We start from the raw sequence: 19,808 nt of genomic DNA on the forward strand, positions 1-19,808 counted from the left end.
TTGCATATCAACTACTGCAATAATAATACAATATTATTCTTTTACAATAAATACTAACTTCTGCATACAATTTCCGCTATACATTCATGACAATGATTTCCCTCATAGAAAATCTCAAAGCCCTTGTCAGCACCTAAACACAGGGTAAGACAGGGTTTCCTTATCTCCCTGGTGTAGCTGCACTGGTCAAAGTTCCTTTCCTGCTTTCAATCAACACCTTTTCTTTTTGCTTTTAGGGCAAACAGCTGAGCAGACTTGTGGGATCTGTACATAAGAATTGATAATTGTAGAATGTAGGCTATCTACATTGAGCACAAGGCGCCCATTTTATTTTCATTGCACATTGCTGTTTGAGATGGTTGGTTGCCTCCCCCCACCCCACCCCTTTCTCTGCTGGGGATGGAACACTGAGCCACAGCCCTAACCTTAAATGTTTCCTTTTATAGCTCAGGCTACCTCCTCAAAGATTAGAGGCCAGGAGGTAATGAGAATTACTAAAAAAAATTTCAAATTGTTTTCATTAGTAGATATCATATGTATGTGTGATATATATGATAGCTTTAAAGAGTGTTTCAAAAATATGGAGACCGTGTCTTTCTAATTTGCCTGAGGTGTGTGTGTGTGTATGTGTATATATATATATATATATATATATATATATATATATATATATATATATATATATAAATAAAATAAATCCAGTGAGGCTTGACCTGGACCACTGAGCTACATCCCCACCCTTTTCGTTTTATTTTAAGAGAGGGTCTCTCGGGGCTGGGGTTCTACCTCAGTGGTAGAATGCCTGCCTCACACACATGAGGCACTGGGTTCAATCCTTAGCACCACATAAAAAGAAAGAAAGAAAGATTGTATTATCTAAAACTTAAAAAAAAAATAAAATAAAAACAGATGGTCTCACTGTTTGCAGATTATGACCTGACCTTGGGCTCCTCCAGCCTCAGCCTCCCTGAGAAGCTGTGCTTTGTATTTGTGTTGGGGTTAAACCCAGGGCCTCGCGATGCTCGGAAAGCCTTTATGGCTGAAGCCTAGCTCAGAGCCAGGCGTCACCTCTGTACCAGAGGCTAAGCCAAGGCTTCCCACCTGGATTAGTTCCCAGCACAGCCGGGAAGCTCCGCCTGAAAAGGGCTGAGGCCTAGCATCTGTCACTCTACCCAATTTCAGCCAGTGATTGGATGATGTTACTGTCAGTCATGATACAGAGGCGGGACTGGAGGCCATTTATCCGGGATTCTAGGGGAACTGGCCAATCAGTGCGCACAGGGAGAGGAAGGGCGGGCTTCCGCAATCTCGCGGGCTTTTCTTCCTCAGCGACTAGGCTTTTCTCATCCTTGAAGAGTTCTTTGCTCCAGGGACTCAGGTGACTCTGCGCTACCTGTGTCCCCCCCCCCCCCGCCCCCATCTCGGGTGCCTGGAGGTTCCTCGAGAGGACGCCGGGTCACCACAGAAGACAAAAATGGTGAGTTTACGATCAGGGCTGAAGGTACGCGTCACCACCTGCCTTGGGGCCTGGTGCCTGGGGGAGCTGGGGAGCGCGGCGGAGTCGTGGCCCTGTCCCTTGGCCTCGTGGGGTGAGCTGGGTTTGGGGTTTTTGAGGGGAGCTGCTGAGCGTGGCAGAGTCCACGGTGGCAGGTGGCCCTGGACCCTGTCCCCTGGTTCCCTGGGTTTGGAAGGGAGGCTCAGGTCCCTGGTGTCCCCTTTGCTCCCTACTGGTGGCCCGACCCACTCTTCCCAACGTGGAGGAAGCAGGGCCACAATGCACCCTCCTCCTCCCAGGGGAGCTCCTCCGGAGGCTGCTGTAGGTCCTCCAAATTGCAGGCGCCTCCTGCCTTCTAAAACCCACCTTCCCCCCACCTCACAGCTCGGCCAGACGTTCGTTCTTCCCACTCGGTCCAAATGGACACCGTCCGCTAATTGTCGCTTTTCATCTAGTGAAATATTGGAGAGAATAGTTCTTTTCTTTTAATTGGGGATCCAAACTCGGGCAGCTTTATGAGCCACATCCCCAGCCTCCACTTTTACTGAATTTTGAGATCTGCACCCACTTGGTGTGGAAGCTGGTCTCCAACCTGTGATCCTTCTGTTACCGCTGTTTACCAGTGATGAGTCCTTGCTTCCCCGAATGCTGAAGTATAACACCAGAGAAGCACGCTGAGGCAAGTGGAGAGTGGAAAGTAGAAGGTTTATTAAAGGACAGCAGAAAAGACTTCTCCCCACAGGAAGAAGGGGACCCAAGAGGTGGAATCCCTGTAAGGGGGAGGTCTTCCCTCTTCTATAGCTAGCCTCTTCTTTCCACTTTCCCACACTTTGTTTCTCATTATGTTGCAGTGATAGAATGCAGGTGGGAAGGTCCAAAAGGTGAGAGATTGGTGGGCTGGAGGAGTAATCTGGGCAGGAAGGGCACTGGGTGGCTTTTGGATTATGATTAACAGTTCCTTAGAATGGATTCCTGCCTTGGGGACATTAACATTTCAGTTGCTGCTCTGGTTGCCAGGAGTCCATTCTCTATAAGGGCCTCTGTTGTATTCATCTTACCCAATATTAGACCCAATTTGCCTAACTACCTATCTGTAAATCTGGCTTCACTTCTGCTTTAGCCTCCAACGTTTCTGAGATTACAGGGCTGTGTGGAGGGGGCAAAACTGTGACTAATTCAGTCCAGGGGAGAAATGAAGAATGTCCACACACTTGTGCCCCTTTCAATGCTCTATTCACGCAAATTACTCAATACAGTTTAACTGTATAGGTTCTTAATCAAGAAAACAACAATCCTTAATGCTAGGCATTGCCATAGACATAATCAACACAGCAAACAATTCTAGGTTAATTAATTCACAGCCAACAATTCTAGATTCATTCTAAGCACTGGACAACACACTTAATCATGACAGACTAATGACAGACATTCCCTCTGCATGCTAAGTTCAAAGGTCTAATGTCTTGGCTTTGAGTCCAGCAGATGCACACTCACTCAGACCTCAGTGACCAGGTCTGTAACCAAGGCAGGCTTTTCCTGGTGTGCAGCAGAGGACCCATTGAGGAGGGGGTTCTAGGGAGGAGTTGCAGCTCTCACCAAGTTCCAGAGGAGGCAGTAGAGTTTGAGAGCAGAGAGGATCATGCAGAGACTCAGGAAAGATGACAAGTGATGGGATGTCAGGTCCTCATCAGGCTCTCCAGCTCGAGTGCATCCTTGTTTTTGATGGCTGAATTCCTTTTCATCAGCTCTATCATTTATACTAAATTTGGGGGCTTTTGATCACGCTTTCAAACCTTATCACCTACCACCCTATTCTCAATGACATCATTTACCCTGGGATCATCTCCACCGTGATCTCCCTTTCCCTCTTATCAGGCAAGGAGAGCCTGGCAGAGGCTTCACTCTCTTTATCAGGGTGAAGGGAAGGAACTGGTTTGAGGCCTTACTGGAGGGATCTGTGGATGTGCCTGGTGAAACTGCAGGTCTTTTAAAATGGAGTTGCTTAGGCTCAGGCCTAAGGCCATTCTAACAAGGCCTGTGCCACTGTCCCTGGTAAGAAGAACACTTTTGAAAGCATTTGTTTTCTATTTCTGATTATTATACTTGAGGGGAAAGAATAATCACTTAACTGTTCCCTGTGTTTGGTCAAAATAATTACTTTAAAAGGAAAAAGTCATTTGTTCATAGAACCTAGGGATTTTGAATCTTGGGTTATGATCCAAGCCCCCCTGCCTCAATTTGACATAAATCATTTATTTCTTTAAATTTGTTTTTATTAGTTATACATGGCATTATAATGCATTTTCACACATTACACATAAATAGAGTGTAACTGCTCCTTATTCTGGTTGTACTTGATGTGGATTCACACCAGTCCTGTAGTCACATATGCACATAGGATAATAGTGTTTGATTCATTCTTCTGTTCTTCATCCCCAACTCTTTAAATTTGATTTTCAGATGGGGTCTGACTATGTTGCCCAGCCTGGCCTGTAAGTCCTGACCCTCCTGCTTCAGTTTCTCAAGCTGTTGATATTAAAGTCATTGGCATCCCAGCTATGGAAAATAGTTCATTTTGATTTAAATATTAATGACCATACTCAGGAACATGGATTCAAGTGTCCCTAAATGATGTATGTGTTCCACCCTGAAAGACAAGGATTAATCTCAGGGGCACTTAATCATTGAGCCACAATCAGTTCTTTTTAGATTGTATTTTGAGACATGATCTCATCAAGTTCCTTATGGTCTCACTAACTTGCTGAGGCTGACTTTGAATTTAGCAATCCTCCTACCTTATCCTCTAAAGCTACTTGGATTACAGTTGTGTGGCACTGTGCCTGGCCTACATGAACTTTTATAAAAGAAACTGTGTATCATTACATTAACCAATTGCATTGGTAGGATCATTAGATTGGTGGGCTACAGAAAGAAAGGAAGGAAGAAAAAAAAATTCTTTTTTTTTATTGGTTGTTCAAAATATTACAAATCTCTTGACATATCATATTTGATACATTAGATTCAAGTGGATTATGAACTCCCATTTTTACCCCAAATACAGATTGCAGATTCACATCGGTTACACATCCACATTTTTACATAATGCCCTATTAGTAACTGTTGTATTCTTCTACCTTTCCTATCCTCTACTATCCCCCCTCCCCTCCCCTCCCATCTTCTTCTCTATCCCATCTACTGTAATTCATTTCCCTCCTTGTTTATTTTCCCCTTCCCCTCACAACCTCTTGTATGTAATTTTGTATAACATTGAGGGTCTCCCTCCATTTCCATGCAATTTCCCTTTTCTCTCCCTTTCCCTCCCACCTCATGTCTCTGTTTAATGTTAGTCTTTTCTTCCTGCTCTTTCTCCCTGCTCTGTTCTTAGTTGCTCTCCTTATGTCAAAGAAGGAGAGCATTTGTTTTTTAGGGATTGGCTAGCTTCACTTAGCATAATCTGCTCTAATGCCATCCATTTCCCTGCAAATTCAATGATTTTGTCATTTTTTAGTGCTGCATAATACTCCATGGTGTATAAATGCCACATTTTTTTTATCCATTCATCTTTTGGAGGGCATCTGGATTGGTTCCACAGTCTAGCAATTGTGAATTGTGCTACTATGAACATCGATGTGGCAGTATCTCTGTAGTAAGCTCTTTTAAGGTCTTCAGGGAATAGTCCGAGAAGGGCAATGGATGGGTCAAATGGTGGTTCCATTCCCAGCTTTCCCAGGAATCTCCATACTGCTTTCCAAATTGGCCGCACCAATTTGCAGTCCCACCAGCAATGTACAAGAGTACCCTTTTCCCCGCATCCTCGCCAGCACTTGTTGTTGTTTGACTTCCTAATGGCTGCCAATCTTACTGGAGTGAGATCGTATCTTAGGGTGGTTTTGATTTGCATTTCTCTGACTGCTAGAGATGGTGAGCATTTTTTCATGTACTTGTTGATTAATTTTATGTCCTCCTCTGAGAAGTGTCTGTTCAGGTCCTTGGCCCATTTGTTGATTGGGTTATTTGTTATCTTATTGTCTAATTTTTTGAGTTCTTTGTATATTCTGGATATTAGGGCTCTATCTGAAGTGTGAGGAGTAAAGATTTGTTCCCATGATGTAGGCTCCCTATTTACCTCTCTTATTGTTTCTCTTGCTGAGAAAAAACTTTTCAGTTTAAGTAAATCCCATTTGTTGATTCTTGTTATTAACTCTTGTGCTAGGGTGTCCTATTAAGGAATTTGGGGCCCGACCCCACAATATGTAGATTGGAGCCAACTTTTTCTTCTATCAGATGCAGAGTCTCTGATTTGATATCTAGCTCCTTGATCCACTTTGAGTTAACTTTTGTGCATGGCGAGAGGAGGGGATTCAGTTTCATTTTGTTGCATATGGATTTCCAGTTTTTCCAACACCATTTGTTGAAGATGCTATCCTTCCTCCATTGCATGCTTTTAGCTCCTTTATCAAATATAAGATAGTTGTAGCTTTGTGGATTAGTCTCTGTGTCCTCTATTCTGTACCATTGGTCCACCCGCCTGTTTTGGTACCAGTACCATGCTGTTTTTGTTACTATTGCTCTGTAATATAGTTTGAAATCTGGTATCGCTATACCACCTGATTCACATTTCCTGCTTAGAATTGCTTTTGCTATTCTGGGTCTTTTATTTTTCCATATGAATTTCATGATTGCTTTATCTATTTCTACAAGAAATGCCTTTGGGATTTTGATTGGCATTGCATTAAACCTATAGAGAGCTTTTGGTAATATCGCCATTTTGATAATGTTAGTTCTGCCTATCCATAAACAGGGTATATTTTTCCATCTTCTAAGATCTTCTTCTTCTTCTCTTTTTAGGGTTCTGTAGTTTTCATTGTATAAATCTTTCACCTCTTTTGTTAGGTTGATTCCCAAGTATTTTATTTTTTTGAGGATATTGTGAATGGAGTGTTTTTCCTCATTTCCGTTTCAGAAGTTTTGTCGCTGATATACAGAAATGCCTTTGATTTATGCGTGTTGATTTTATATCCTGCCACTTTGCTGAATTCATTTATTAGTTCTAGTAGTTTTTTTGTAGACCCTTTTGGGTCTTCTAGGTATAGAATCATGTCATCCACAAACAGTGATAATTTAAGTTCTTCTTTTCCTATTTCTATGCCTTTAATTTCTTTCGTCTGTCTAATTGCTCTGGCCAGTATTTCGAGAACTATATTGAATAGAAGTGGAGATAGAGGGCATCCCTGTCTTGTTCCAGATTTTAGAGGGAATGCCTTCAATTTTTCTCCATTCAGAATGATGCTAGCCTGAGGCTTAGCATAGATAGCTTTTACAATGTCGAGGAAAGTTCCTGTTATCCCTAGTTTTTCTAATGTTTTGAACATAAAGGGATGCTGTACTTTGTCGAATGCTTTTTCTTCTGACTGTTGTTATTACATTCTTACTTTGGTAGATGGTGGGGACTAGATGTCTGGTAAGAGTAGGGATATATTCTGAGAAACTTAATAGTTTTGAGAATTGTGGTCTGATACAGAAATTAAGATAATTGGCTACTAAAGGGCTTAAGATAGCCTAAGATAATTTTTGCTCTCCATTCAGAACCCTGCCTTTCCACCCTCATGGTGGTCTAGTTAGCTAAAATCAAGTACTCTGAAGGTTCTTTGATGTAGATGCAACTGTATAGAGAATTTGAGTTCACAGCTGTAAAAATCTTGTGCTTCTCCTTTTATCTTCCTTAGGTGTAGACACCATGTCAGATTTCTTGGGCAGAGGTTCCCTTTGGACGCCTCACCGGGTCCTATGTCCTCAGCCACTGTCCTCTTCTGGAGCTGCCACAATGTGCCCACAACTGCCCTGGTCCCTGTAGGGTGAACAGAACTTCAGGCCCTGGGTCAGTCCTTCCTAGGGGACAGCCTGAGGTGTGGGGTGCAGCCTCTCAGGGAAGCTGCTGGGGGCTCTGGGCTGAGGAATCTCCTGGAACTGGCCTCATCTAGACAGCTACTTCCTTGGGACCTTGTTTTTTCCATGCTCTGTTCCCATTCCTTGGAGAAAGGTGGCCAGTCAGCCTGTGGATGCTGGTGCTGAGGCTCAGGTGATTCCTGCCCTTTTACTCTCACAGTGTGAAGGAGCGAAACCTCTCCCAGAGCATAAGGACCACCCACCCCAGTGCAGAGCTGTGCAAACCTGAAAAGCCTCGTAGACTGGAGTCATGGTCTAGGTCCCTGGGAGGGTGATCCTAGAGGCTTTCAGAAAGCAAGACCAGGAGAGGTCATGTCCCAGATGTCAGGGACCTTCCCTGCCCCTTGAGCCTGACACATGTGTGCTCCCTCAGCACCAAAGCTTTCTGTGTATCACTTTGAAATGATGTGCTCACTTATCTGAGGCCCAGGTTTATTTATTCAGAGCCAAATGGGATGGACTAATATTAAATAGAAAAGAAAGAAGTGGATTTTAAAAAGTCTAGTTACATTTCCATTGAGAAAACAATTACATCCAGGTACAGTGGTGCACACCTGTGATCCTTGATGTTCCAGAAGCTGAGGCAGTAGGATTGCAAACTTGAGGACAGCGTTAGCGACTTAGCCAGGCCTTATGTCTGGGGATGTGACTTATCAGTAAAGTTCCTCTGGGTTTAGTCTCTGATCCCAAACCAAAGAAAAAGAACAGAACAGAAAAACAATCAAACAAACAACAACAACAACAACAAAATAAACACATCTAATTTATCTTTTGGTACCCCTGAGTATGCATAGAAAATTGGTGAGATTTGATCTTGTCTTTTCAATGATTTCCAATTGAAATCCATGTCCTAGATTCCAGAATGCCACTTAAAATACAGAGAAACTCTGTCTACCATTATTGCTGCAGGAAATGAATCCAATTCTACAAAAATTGTGTTAGATAAATTTATGAATTTGATTTCATGTAAATTAGTTAACAATTGTTGACAAACTGATGAATTTGACAGGAATGACAGTTTGTTGTCACTGTTGTTGTCTGGACTTGGCAGGTTCATGTTAGCTGTGTGTTCTTTGGTATCAGAAATGGAACCCAGAGGGGCTTAGCCACTGAGCCACAACCCTGGCCCCTTTTAGATTCTTCCTTTTGAGTCAGGGTCTTGCTACATCACCTTGGGCCTCTGACCCCTGGACCACGGGGGTTACAGATGTGCACCATCACACCCATCTTCATTGGAAGTTTTAAGGACAATTTTGGCAATACTTAAAATACCCAACTGTGATCATTTAAAAATCACTGAATACTTTATCAGTGAAATAATAAATGACACCTGTTTTCTGAAAAGGAGAGCTATATATGTCTAAGTAAGGGTGCTGATCCTCTCACAAGCACTCCCACCATGTCACCTGATTGCTGTTCCCTCCTAATTACCTCCTCCTAGGGCCACCCATTTGGGAGCTGGCCTTTTAGCTTATGAAACTTGGGAGTAACATAAATGCTCTCTCTAGTCTCTCTGTCCTGTACAAAATTTTCACTGGTCTTAGATACAGTGTACTATTTTCATTTTAGATATAGGTTTTCTAAGTTCACCCCCAAAAACACAATAATCCATGCCGTGAATTTCACATAATTTACTGAAATGCTCTTTGTTTTTTCAAAGAGTGTAGACCATGGGAAAGTTCAGTCTCCTTTGTAAGAAAGTGTGTTGTCTTTTCATTGATTTTTGTTGCCTCTCATTGTGTATCTTTTGTATTATAATCTTTTATCACGCATTACATATATTTTCAGGGTTTTTTTTTTTTTTTTTGTGTGTGTGTGTGAGTGTACATGGACTGTTGAGGATTGAACTGAGGGCTATCAAGTTCTTACTACTGAGCTACTCTCCACCCCAAGAAAATTAGTATTGTAGACTGGGGTTTACTTATTTGCTGATGTATTGAGTGCTGGGATTGAAGCCATGGACTTGCTCATGCTTATGTTGTCCTAAAAAAAAAAAAAAAAAAAAAAATTTTAATGTGTAACTAGCATTTTGGAGGTGGGCAGGTGTTTTACTGGGTAATAAACCTAGAGGCACTTGACCACTGAGCACGTCCTCAGCCCTTCCTATTTATTATGTACCTATTTATTTTTATTTTTATTTTGTATAGTGTAGAGAGGCAAAATACCTTATTTTTGTTAATTTATCTGTGGTGCTAAGGATCATTCTGGATGTCTTGCTAAATTGCTGAGAGAGCCTCCAACTTGCCAGTTCCATGCCTTGACTTCCCTAGTGGCTGAAATTACAGGTGCACACCACCACACCAGCAGTTGGAATAACTTATAAAGATTTATCATCCAGGGGTTGGGATTGTGGCTCAGAGAAAAAGCGCTCACCTAGTATGCGTGAGGCCTTGAGTTCGATCCTCAGCACCACATAAATATTAAATAAAAAAATTGTGCCCACCTAGAACTAAAGAATTAATATATATTAAAAAAAAGTTTTATCATCCAGTTTCTTTCCAGATGGAAATAGTATTGAAAATCAGTTTCGTTGCTTCTTTCCATAGTTTTGAAATTTGTAACTATGACTTTTCTTCTTTGCTTTATTTTTTGCATTATTATTTGGGAAAGGTATTCATTATGTAATATTGTTTCTTATGTTTATATTTGTTAAGGTTTATGGCTCTCATTCACTTCCTTATTCATTCACATCCTTATTAAATCAATTTGGTTTTTCAGAGCAATTTTAGGCTTACATGGTTTGTTAGTCAGTGTTCTCTAGAGGAACAGCATCAAGAGGAAGTATGATTATAAAAGGGGACTTATTAGATTGGCCTACTTGACCCAAAGCAGGATAGTCCACAGTGTCCGTCTGCAGGGTGGAGAGCTTGAGAAGTAGTAGCTGCAGAGTCCAAGAGGCTGAAGCCTCAGAACAAGAGGGATCAGTGGTGCTGTCCTAGTCCAGACCAAAGGTTCTGGAAACTCCCTGGAGAATCACAGGCAGAGTCCACTTTGGGAGAGTGAATAAGGCAGAGTCTGATGTCCTCAGGCCATTCCAGCAGCCATTGGGGAAGAAAGGGGCTTTCTCTGCTGCTGCTTCCTTCTTCTTCCAACTTTTGTTCCACCTAAGACACCACTCTATTGGATGGTGCTGCCTCTACCTAAGGAGGTTCTCTAGTTTGGTTCTCTGTTCCACATGCCAGTCATTTGAAGACACACCCTCAGGGACACACCCAGAGGCCTCTTAATCATAAGGTATCTCTTAATCCAATGCAGTTGACAATTCAAATGAGCCACTACATATAGTATCAAACACCCTTCTCTACACTGATCTCAATATTTTGCATTGATGTTGGATGCTTGTTAGTTACTGAATCAGTATCCTACATTTGATTCAGAGAGTGGATGAAGCAACACTTTATCATCAGCTGAAATCCATCCTTGACCTTAGGGTTCCTCCTCTGTGTGGTGTATTTTGTGTGTCCCATACTCTACATAATAATGTCATACAGAAGAGTTTCAGTGCATCTACAATGCTGTCTTTTCCAGAATGTTCTTGACTTGGAATCTTACTGCACTTGACCTTTCAGACTGGCTTCTCTCACTTACCAGTCTGCCTTTAAGGGTGCTGTATCTTTGCAGGCTGCAGAGCTCACTTTCTGGGTGATGTTCTTTGATGTGGTTAAACTGCTGCTCGTCCATTCAGCATTGAAAGGTGCATCTTCCTTGCTTCTAGCTTTGGGCAGTTCTGGATATGGCTGCTGTAGTCACTGCTGAGAAGTTTTCTGTGCCCATAATTTTCACCTCATTTGCATAGACACCTGGGAGTGTGGTGAATTAATTGTAGAGTGCACCATGTTTATTTTGTAAGAGCATGACTGTCTTCCAGAGAGAGTGTTCTCTCCATTCACATGAGCAAGGGAAGGGTTCTTGCTGCTTCATGTTTTCACTGTCTTTTGGAGCTTTTGGTGTTTGGCATTTCACCCCTCCAGTTGAGTATCTGGTGGCACCTCATTGTTCATTTTGAAGTTTCCTAATTATATGCAGGTGAACATCTTCTCACACATGTTTTAACTGTGCCTCTTTATTGAATGAGTGTCTTCCCAAATCTTTTTCCCACTTCCAAGTTTGTTGCTTACTTTTTTTACTGAGTATTCTTCATGTATGTTGAATACCAACCCAGTGTCATTATGTGTTTTGACAGCATTTTGTCCACTTCTCCAGCATGTCTTCTCATTCTCTCAAGTGCATCTTCTGAAAAACAAAAACTTCATGTTGATTAAGTTCTATTTACAAGTTTTTCACTCACAGTTCGTGTGTTTGATGTTGCATATGAAGCTGTCATGCCAGCCCAGATTTCTGTGTAAGTACTTCTTTGTTATTTTAGTGAAGTTTGGAGTTTTGCATTAGGTACTACAATGTATAGGCAATTTTTTGATGCCAACAAGTGAACCCTGGGCCTCCTATGTGCCAGGCAGGTGCTTTGGTAGAGCTGCAGCCCCAGCTGTGTGTGCTACTTTGAGACTGAGGCTCCAATGGGAGCTCTGTGACATTTGTGAAATGAGAATGTTTTCTTTCTCTACATGTTAATTCATGTCCAGTGCTTTGGCAGCATTGTCCAAGAGAGTATATTTTCCATTGATTGTCTTTTGCTCCTTTGTCAAAGATCAGTGGAATATTTTATACTGTGCCAAATACCACTGTGTCTTGATGATTGTAGATTTTTAGTCGTTGTTAACCTCAGGTAGTGTTCATCCTGTGAACTGAGTGTTTATTACTGTTTTGGTTGTTCTGGATCTTTTGTTACTGAAAACATAGCTTAAAATAATTTTATTGGGATTATATTGAATCCATAATTAAAATTGGTAAGAATTGATGGTAACTGAGGCCTCCCATGTGTGAACATAAAAGTGTCTCCAAATATTTTCCATGTCTCTAATATTTTTATTAGAAGTTAGCAGTTTTTGTCATACAGATTTTTGTTAGATTTATATATGGTTCTGTATAAGTGGTGTGTGTTTGTTTTTGTTTTCATTTGGTGCTGGGTGTTGGACTCAGGACTGCTCTACCATTGAGCTACATTCCCAAAACTTTAAATTTTTTGTTTAGAAACAGAGTCTTGCTAAATTGCCCAGGCTGGACTCAAACCTGATATCATCCTGCCTCGGCCCCCTGATTGGCAAGGACCACAGGCATGGCCTCCATGCCCAGCTTCCTGCTGTCAATAGTATAATCATTGTCCTGTTTATTAACATGACAACACTGATATCACATCATTGTTTTTCATGATTCTTCAGTGGATTCCAGTAGCATAGAGGATCATGCTGTCTCTCCATGAAGACATTGTGTTTTTTTTGAGCTTGAATTTTTTTTCATTATTCTTGATTTTTTTAACTATTGATATAGTCAATATTTATTATTTAGCTTTTTGTTGTGATGGATAATGTTAATTGGTTTTTTTAATTCTGAATCAGCCTTGCATGTGTGTTGCATTTCTTGGCCCTGCAGAGGCTGATGTGAGTGGATCTGTGCCACTGGGCTTGACTTCTTACAGTAGTATGCTGTTCCCTGGAAAATGTTAACTGAGTTTTAAATTTGGCATCAGTCTTACAGAGCTGTAATGATTTCCTCTTGGCTGTGTTTTATAATTCTTTTTATTTATTTTTGAATTCAGTAAAGTATTGTTTGATGAGGAATTTTGCATTCATGATCATGAGAGTCTTTCATAGTTTTCTTTTCTATTGAATACTTTTATTTATCTATTTTATTTTGATAATATGGTAAAAAATGCCATATAAAGAATTAGAAGGGGGGCTGGGGTTCTGACTCAGTGGTCGAGAACTTGACTAGCATGTGCAAAATCCTGGGTTCAGTCCTCAGTACTACATAAATATATAGGATACAGCTATTTAGTTCAACTTCACCTAAAAAAGTAAATATAAATAGAAAGAATTAGGAAGTTTTAACTCAACTTCTGTTGTCTGGAAATAACAGTAGAAAGTTGCTGTCAGGTCTTAAGTGTCTCATGGAAGCCTGTTTGACATGTCTTGCCTTTTTTTTTTTTTTGAGGGGGGGTGGGTTAATTATATATTTTTTAAATTTTTGAAATGTTTTAGACTTTCACAGTTAAATGTATAATAAATGATATTTTTTCTGCAGAATAGTGGGATGAAGTACCCTTTGCAACTTAGATTTCAGTTTCCCTAGACCATCATTGTGATCTGTCTCCAAGACACCTACTGTCACTCATAATTTTCCATGCCATGAACAACAGCCCACTAAAGGCTTTCTCTTGGGCTCCTACTACCCTCTGTTGATACTCTCCTGCTTCAAATGTCATGTGTCTTAAGTGCTTGAGCATGGTTCTTTCTGAGTGGCAGGGTCGTGTTCAGGTAGGTGGTCCTTTGGGCTGTTCCACACTGTGCAGAAATCATAGCCTGCTTAGAGATCCACATGGAGTGGCCTGTTTCACAAGCAGTCAGCATGGGATAGTTCAGGATTCTGGGCTGCAAACCTGCTGCTTTAACACATCCTGGAAGTGCTTGTGCCTGAGGATTCCTTGCACCAGCTGTGCTAGAGGAATGAGGAATCCCTTTCATGACAGACCACCATTGTACATGTGGCCTATCTTGATCAAAGTGTCCTTGAGCAGATCAGTGGTGTGTGTCTCATGACTGTAAATGATCTGAGTGAGACATCTGCTGTTCAGAAGAGTTTGAGAATCATTAGACATTCATGGTTGCCATGAGGTTTGGGAAAGGATTTTCTGCTGTCTGTTAAGAAAACTATTTTTCAAACTGATATAATTTTGTAAGGCTGTTGTTTGTACAAGGTGACATCTTGGGGTCATCATGTTCTTTCTGAGATACATGCCATCTTTTGACACACCCCATTCTGCTTTGACATTAACGACCAAAAATTATTATATTGTTGCATTTATTAATCGTTGTGCTTAATTACTAATTGAGTAAATTTTTTTTTGGAGTAAAGCACCTGCAAACTTCTAGTTGTCCTCAGTATAATCACCCAAGTTGAGGTTAGTCCCAAGTGAACACATTGTGACAACCTGTGTGGAAGATTGTCTAACTGTTGTCTATGAGGGAAAATCTTTAGTGACTCCATACTCTGAGGGTGTGGGTTGGGGCTGATTCTAGGCACTTCTTTAAGAATGGAACAATTGACTTTCAGAAGGAAACAGGAGATCAGTAAATACCATGTTGTCTATATTAACTGTGTAGGCCCAGTGAGTCATGGTGGTTGGCAAGATCTCTCAAATGCTGAGTTCTGTGATCCCAGCAGTTTCCTACTCAGTCAGCTTTCTTTTCTAATGTTAAGTAATAAGGAGAGTGCTAATATTAGCTCTCTACTGCACCGGATGTAGGTAGGAAGGTGATAGAGATGCAATCAACAAATAAGATAAGGGTGACCTGGGAGCCCCTCTTACTTCCTGTGAACTCAACAAAGGAAGGGTGTACAACACTCTACTATTTACCTTGTGTGGGGCCCAAGTCTAGTGTTGGAGTGGCTATGAGGAATTAAATGCACTGAAGATTTCAATGACTAAATCGTGGAATTAATCAAGAGGCCAGGGAATCATGTGAACATCATGCATATTGAGTATAGATTTCTCATGCTGTCAAATCTCTGCTGTCCTCCACTACACATTTGTGGGATATTTTAGATCTCAGTGACCTTTGAGGATGTGGCTGTGAACTTCATACAGGAGGAGTGGGATTTGCTGGATGCTTCCCAGAAGAACCTTTACAGAGATGTGATGCTGGAAGTCCTCAGAAACCTGGAATCTATAGGTAATAATTTGTGTATTTACTTAATTAGAGAATTTGTGTTTATTTTTTTTTTATTTATGTAGAACATGAAAAGACAATCAGTTGGTGAATTAATGTAGCATAAAATGCACCATGAATTTAGAAAAGCATTTCTAGCTCCTAGAAATTTATAATGTTTTTGTTTGGCATTTTAGGAAACAAATGTGATGAGAAGAACATTGAAAAACAGATCAAAAATTTTGGGACTAATCTAAGGTAAATGTACTCACAAGAGGGATCCTTGAGGGAATCTGGGGATGTCATATAATTTTCAAAACCAATGCAAGAAATTTGCACAACTTTAAATGTATTTATTCTTCTAAGATTTTTTACCAGAAATATATACTTCACTGGGACTGGGGTTGTGGCTCAGTGGCAGAGAGCTTGCCTTGCATGCTTGAGGCACTGGCTTTTCTTCTCAGCACCACATTTAAATCAATAAAGTCTATTGTCCACTGAAGTAAATTATATAGATAGATATAGATATATAGATATTCAGTCTACTCAAAGTGCTTGAAATGCAAAAAAGTATTATCAAAATGCATATGTGAGTATAACTATTTGGATAATGACTGTAGGCAAGCTGTGTTTCAAAGCATTGTTTCCTCTCAATCTCTTTATTTTTCTGGTAATTTGAACTTTGAAAATCCTAAGCTTTACCTCATGTTGGAAGTAACATTAACCTAGGACCTTAAATAAATACAACATCATGAAATAATCAAGTATTAATAATGTGCTGGTCATCAGATACCAATTTTTAAGCAAAGAAAATTTTTAATAGTGTAAATTCATGTGACTGCAGTATGTGTGCCAAAGACTTCATATGCCCTTCATTCCTTCATAGGCAGATCACATCTCAGTGTGGACCCAAATGCCTCAAGCATGAAGAGTGTGAAGAGAAGCCATGTGAATTGAAAGAATTCAGGAAATCTCTGGTTTCTCTCAAAAGTGTTCACACACAAATGTTAACACAAGCTGGAGATGGACCCTGTGAAAGTACAGTATGTGGGAAAGTCATCAGTTGTTCCAATGACATTCAAAGGCATGAAGATTCTCATAGTGGGTGGCAACCTGATGAATGTCAACAATGTGATGAAGCCTCATCTTCTCCCACAGATATTCAAAGACATACAAGAACACATAGGGGAGTTAAAGCTTTTCAATGTGAGGTATGTGGGAAAGCCTTTCATTCCTCCACTTTATTTAGAAAACATGAAAGAACTCATTCTGGAGAGAAATCCCATGAAGGTAAAGAAAGTGGTAAAACCATGGTTTCACCCAGAAGTCTTCACAGTCACATGATCACACACACTGGAAAAGTACTTTTTAAATGTAACGTATGTGGGAAAGACTTTGCTTACCGAAGTTTATTTCGAATACATCAGAGAAAACATACTGGAGAGAAGCCCTATCAATGTCAACAATGTGGAAAAGCCTACACTACTTCATCTTACCTTCGGAAACATGAACAAATCCATGCTGGAGAGAAGGCCAATGAATGCGCACAATGTGGAAAAGTCTTCACTACTTCTTCTTCCCTTCACAGTCATGAACGAACGCATACTGGAGAGAAGCCTTTTGAATGTAAGCAGTGTGGCAAAGCTTTTGCTCAATTGTCTGCCCTTCACTCACATAAAAAAACTCATACGAAAAAGAAACCCTATGAATGTCAACAATGTGGGAAAGCCTGCCCTACTTTATCTTACCTTCAGAGACATGAACGTAGGCATACTGGAGAGAAGCCCTATGAATGTAAGCAGTGCGGCAAAGCCTTCACTCGGTCCAATAACCTTCACTCACATGAAAAAACTCATACTGGGGAGAAGCCTTATGAATGTAAGCAGTGCGGCAAAGCCTTCACTCGGTCCAATCACCTTCACTTACATGAAAAAACTCATACTGGGGAGAAGCCCTATGAATGTCAACAATGTGGGAAAGCCTTCAGTACTTCTTCCTACCTTCTGATACATGAGCGGACTCATACTGGAGAGAAGCCCTATGAATGTAAGCAGTGCGGCAAAGCCTTCACTCGGTCCAATCGCCTTCACTCACATGAAAAAACTCATACTGGGGAGAAGCCCTATGAATGTCTACAATGTGGGAAAGCCTTCCGTACTTCTTCCTACCTTCTGATACATAAGCGGACTCATAGTGGGGAGAAGCCCTATGAATGTAAGCAGTGTGGCAAAGCTTTTGCTCAATTTTCGACCCTTTACTCACATAAAAAAACTCATATGAAGAAGAAACCCTATGGATGTCAACAATGTGGAAAATTCTTCACTACTTCTTCTAACCTTCACAGACATGAACGAGCGCATACTGGAGAGAAGTTCTATGAATGTAAGCAGTGTGGCAAAGCCTTCACTAAGTCCTCTAAACTTCACAGACATGAACAAATGCATACTGGAGAGAAGCCCTATGAATGTAAGCAGTGTGGCAAAGCCTTCACTAAGTCCTTTAAACTTCGCAGACATGAACGAACGCATACTGGAGAGAAGCCCTATGAATGTAAGCAGTGTGGCAAAGCCTTCACTCACTCCTATATACTTCACAGACATGAAAAAACTCATACTGGGGAGAAGCCCTATGAATGTCAACAATGTGGGAAAGCCTTCCGTACTTCTTCCTACCTTCAGATACATGAGCGGACTCATAGTGGGGAGAAGCCCTATGGATGTAAGCAGTGTGGCAAACGCTTTACTAACTCCTCTAAACTTCACAGACATGAAAGAACACATACTAGAGAGAAACCCTTTGAATGTCAACAATGTGGGAAATCCTGCACTACTTTGTCTTACCTTCAGATACATGAACAAATCCATACTGGAGAGAATCCCAATGAATGCCAACAATGTGGAAAAGTCTTCAGTACTTCTTTTTCCCTCCGCAGACATGAATGGACTCATAGTGGAGAAAAGCCCTATCAATGTCAACAATGTGGAAAAGTCTACAGTATTGCCTCTCACCTTCACATACATGAACAAACACATTCTGGAGTGAAGCCCTATGAGTGTAAGCAGTGTGGAAAAGCCTTTGCTAGATCTTCTCAGCTTCACAAACATGAACAAACTCATAATGGAGGAAAGCCCTATGAATGTAAAGAGTGTGGCAAAGCCTTTGCTGAATCTTCCCAACTTTACAGACATGAACAAACTCATAGGGGAGAGAAGCCCTATGAATGTCAACAATGTGGAAAAGCCTTTGCTACATCCAGTCACCTTCAGAGTGATGGAAGAAATCATACTGGAGAGAAGCCTTTTGAATGTAAGCAGTGTGGCAAAGCATTTGTTCATTCATCTAACCTTCACTCACTTAAAAAAACTCATGTGAAAAAGAAACCCTATGAATGTCAACAATGTGGGAAAGCCTGCCCTACTTTGTCTTACCTTCAGAGACATGAACAAATCCATACTGGACAGAATCCTAAGGCATGCAAACAATGTGGAAAAGTCTTCACTTATTCTTCTAACCTTCACAGACATGAACGGATGCATACTGGAGAGAAGCCCTATGAATGTAAGCAGTGTGGCAGAGCCTTCACTCGGTCCACTCACCTTCACTCACATGAAAAAACTCATACTGGGGAGAAGCCCTATAAATGTAAGCAGTGTGGCAAAGCCTTTGTTCAGTTCCATCATCTTCACAGACATGAAAAAACGCATACTGGAGAGAAGCCCTATGAATGTAAGCAGTGTGGCAAAGCCTTTGCTCAATCCTATCATCTTCACAGACATGAAAAAACGCATACTGGAGAGAAGCCTAATGAATACCAACAATGTGGAAAAGTCTTTTTCTTGCTTTTTCTTTCACAGACATGAAGGGACCCCTGAGACACATCCTCATTCTTTTTTATATTTTTAATTTTGAGACAGAGACTTGCTGAGTTCCTTAGGGTTGTTCTAAAATGCTGAGGCTGGCCTCAAACTTGTGATCCTTCAGCCTAAGCCTCCCAAGTCTCTGGGATTAAAGGCATACATCACCACATCTGGCTGAGTAACTGTTTAGATGTGAAAAATATGGCAAATCATTCCATTTTCCTTGTTGTCTTCAAAGCCATTTTCCTCACCGGAAAACAAACACTCTGAATGGGAATGATTTGCTATACTCAGCTTCATGTTCTAGACCTATTTTTCTTTTATGAAAATTCTCATGGAGAGAAGCCCTATGAATGTAAAAAATGTGGGAAATCTTTTAAGTTTTGCAGTTTATTCTGAGTACTGGAAAGATTCATGCCGAAATGAATAAACCCTATGAAAGTAAGAAATACAAAGGGTTCAGATGTTTTAGTTTTATTCAGTTGTATTAAAAAAAAAAAAAAAATACTGTAGAAAATCCTGTGCATAAGCAATGTTGGGCAGTACTTAATTTTGACAGTTTTATTCAAAGACATAAAAGGATTTACATCTGGGCTGGGGATGTGGCTCAAGCGGTAGTGTGCTCGCCTGGCATGTGTGCGGCCCGGGTTCGATCCTCAGCACCACATACAAAGATGTTGTGTCTGCCGAAAACTTAAAAATAAATAAATAAATAAATATTTTTAAAATTTTTTTTAAAAAGTATTT

The 19,808-nt window shown here is 40.8% G+C and overlaps 1 protein-coding gene across 3 annotated transcripts; it reads left to right on the forward strand.

Annotated features, from left to right (window-relative positions):
* The first annotated feature begins 1,407 nt into the window (after window positions 1-1,407).
* LOC143639899 (uncharacterized) lies at window positions 1,408-19,209 on the forward strand. Of its 3 annotated transcripts, none has more exons than XM_077107929.1 (3): window positions 1,408-1,477; window positions 15,102-15,265; window positions 16,613-19,209. In XM_077107929.1, the coding sequence occupies exons 1-3, from the start codon at window positions 1,475-1,477 to the stop codon at window positions 19,062-19,064; spliced, it is 2,619 nt and encodes an 872-aa protein (XP_076964044.1). In that variant the 5' UTR covers window positions 1,408-1,474; the 3' UTR covers window positions 19,065-19,209. The 3 variants fall into 3 exon arrangements, with proteins under 3 accessions (XP_076964044.1, XP_076964043.1, XP_076964042.1); XM_077107928.1 differs by lacking the exons at window positions 1,408-1,477; window positions 15,102-15,265 and having other exon boundaries at window positions 16,182-17,446; window positions 17,531-18,037; window positions 18,116-19,209; XM_077107927.1 differs by lacking the exons at window positions 1,408-1,477; window positions 15,102-15,265 and having other exon boundaries at window positions 16,182-17,446; window positions 17,531-19,209.
* The last annotated feature ends 599 nt before the right edge of the window (window positions 19,210-19,808 follow it).

This window comes from Callospermophilus lateralis (assembly GCF_048772815.1).
Source record: "Callospermophilus lateralis isolate mCalLat2 chromosome Y unlocalized genomic scaffold, mCalLat2.hap1 SUPER_Y_unloc_1, whole genome shotgun sequence".
NCBI lineage: Eukaryota > Metazoa > Chordata > Mammalia > Rodentia > Sciuridae > Callospermophilus > Callospermophilus lateralis.

Coding starts and splice junctions, on each gene's coding strand:
- LOC143639899 (XM_077107927.1), top strand. CDS start 16,209: ATGTTAACACAAGCTGGAGATGGACCCTGTGAAAGTACAGTATGTGGG. Junction 17,447..17,530: donor TGTGGCAAAGCTTTTGCTCA/ATTTTCGACCCT, acceptor ATTCTTCACTAC/TTCTTCTAACCTTCACAGAC.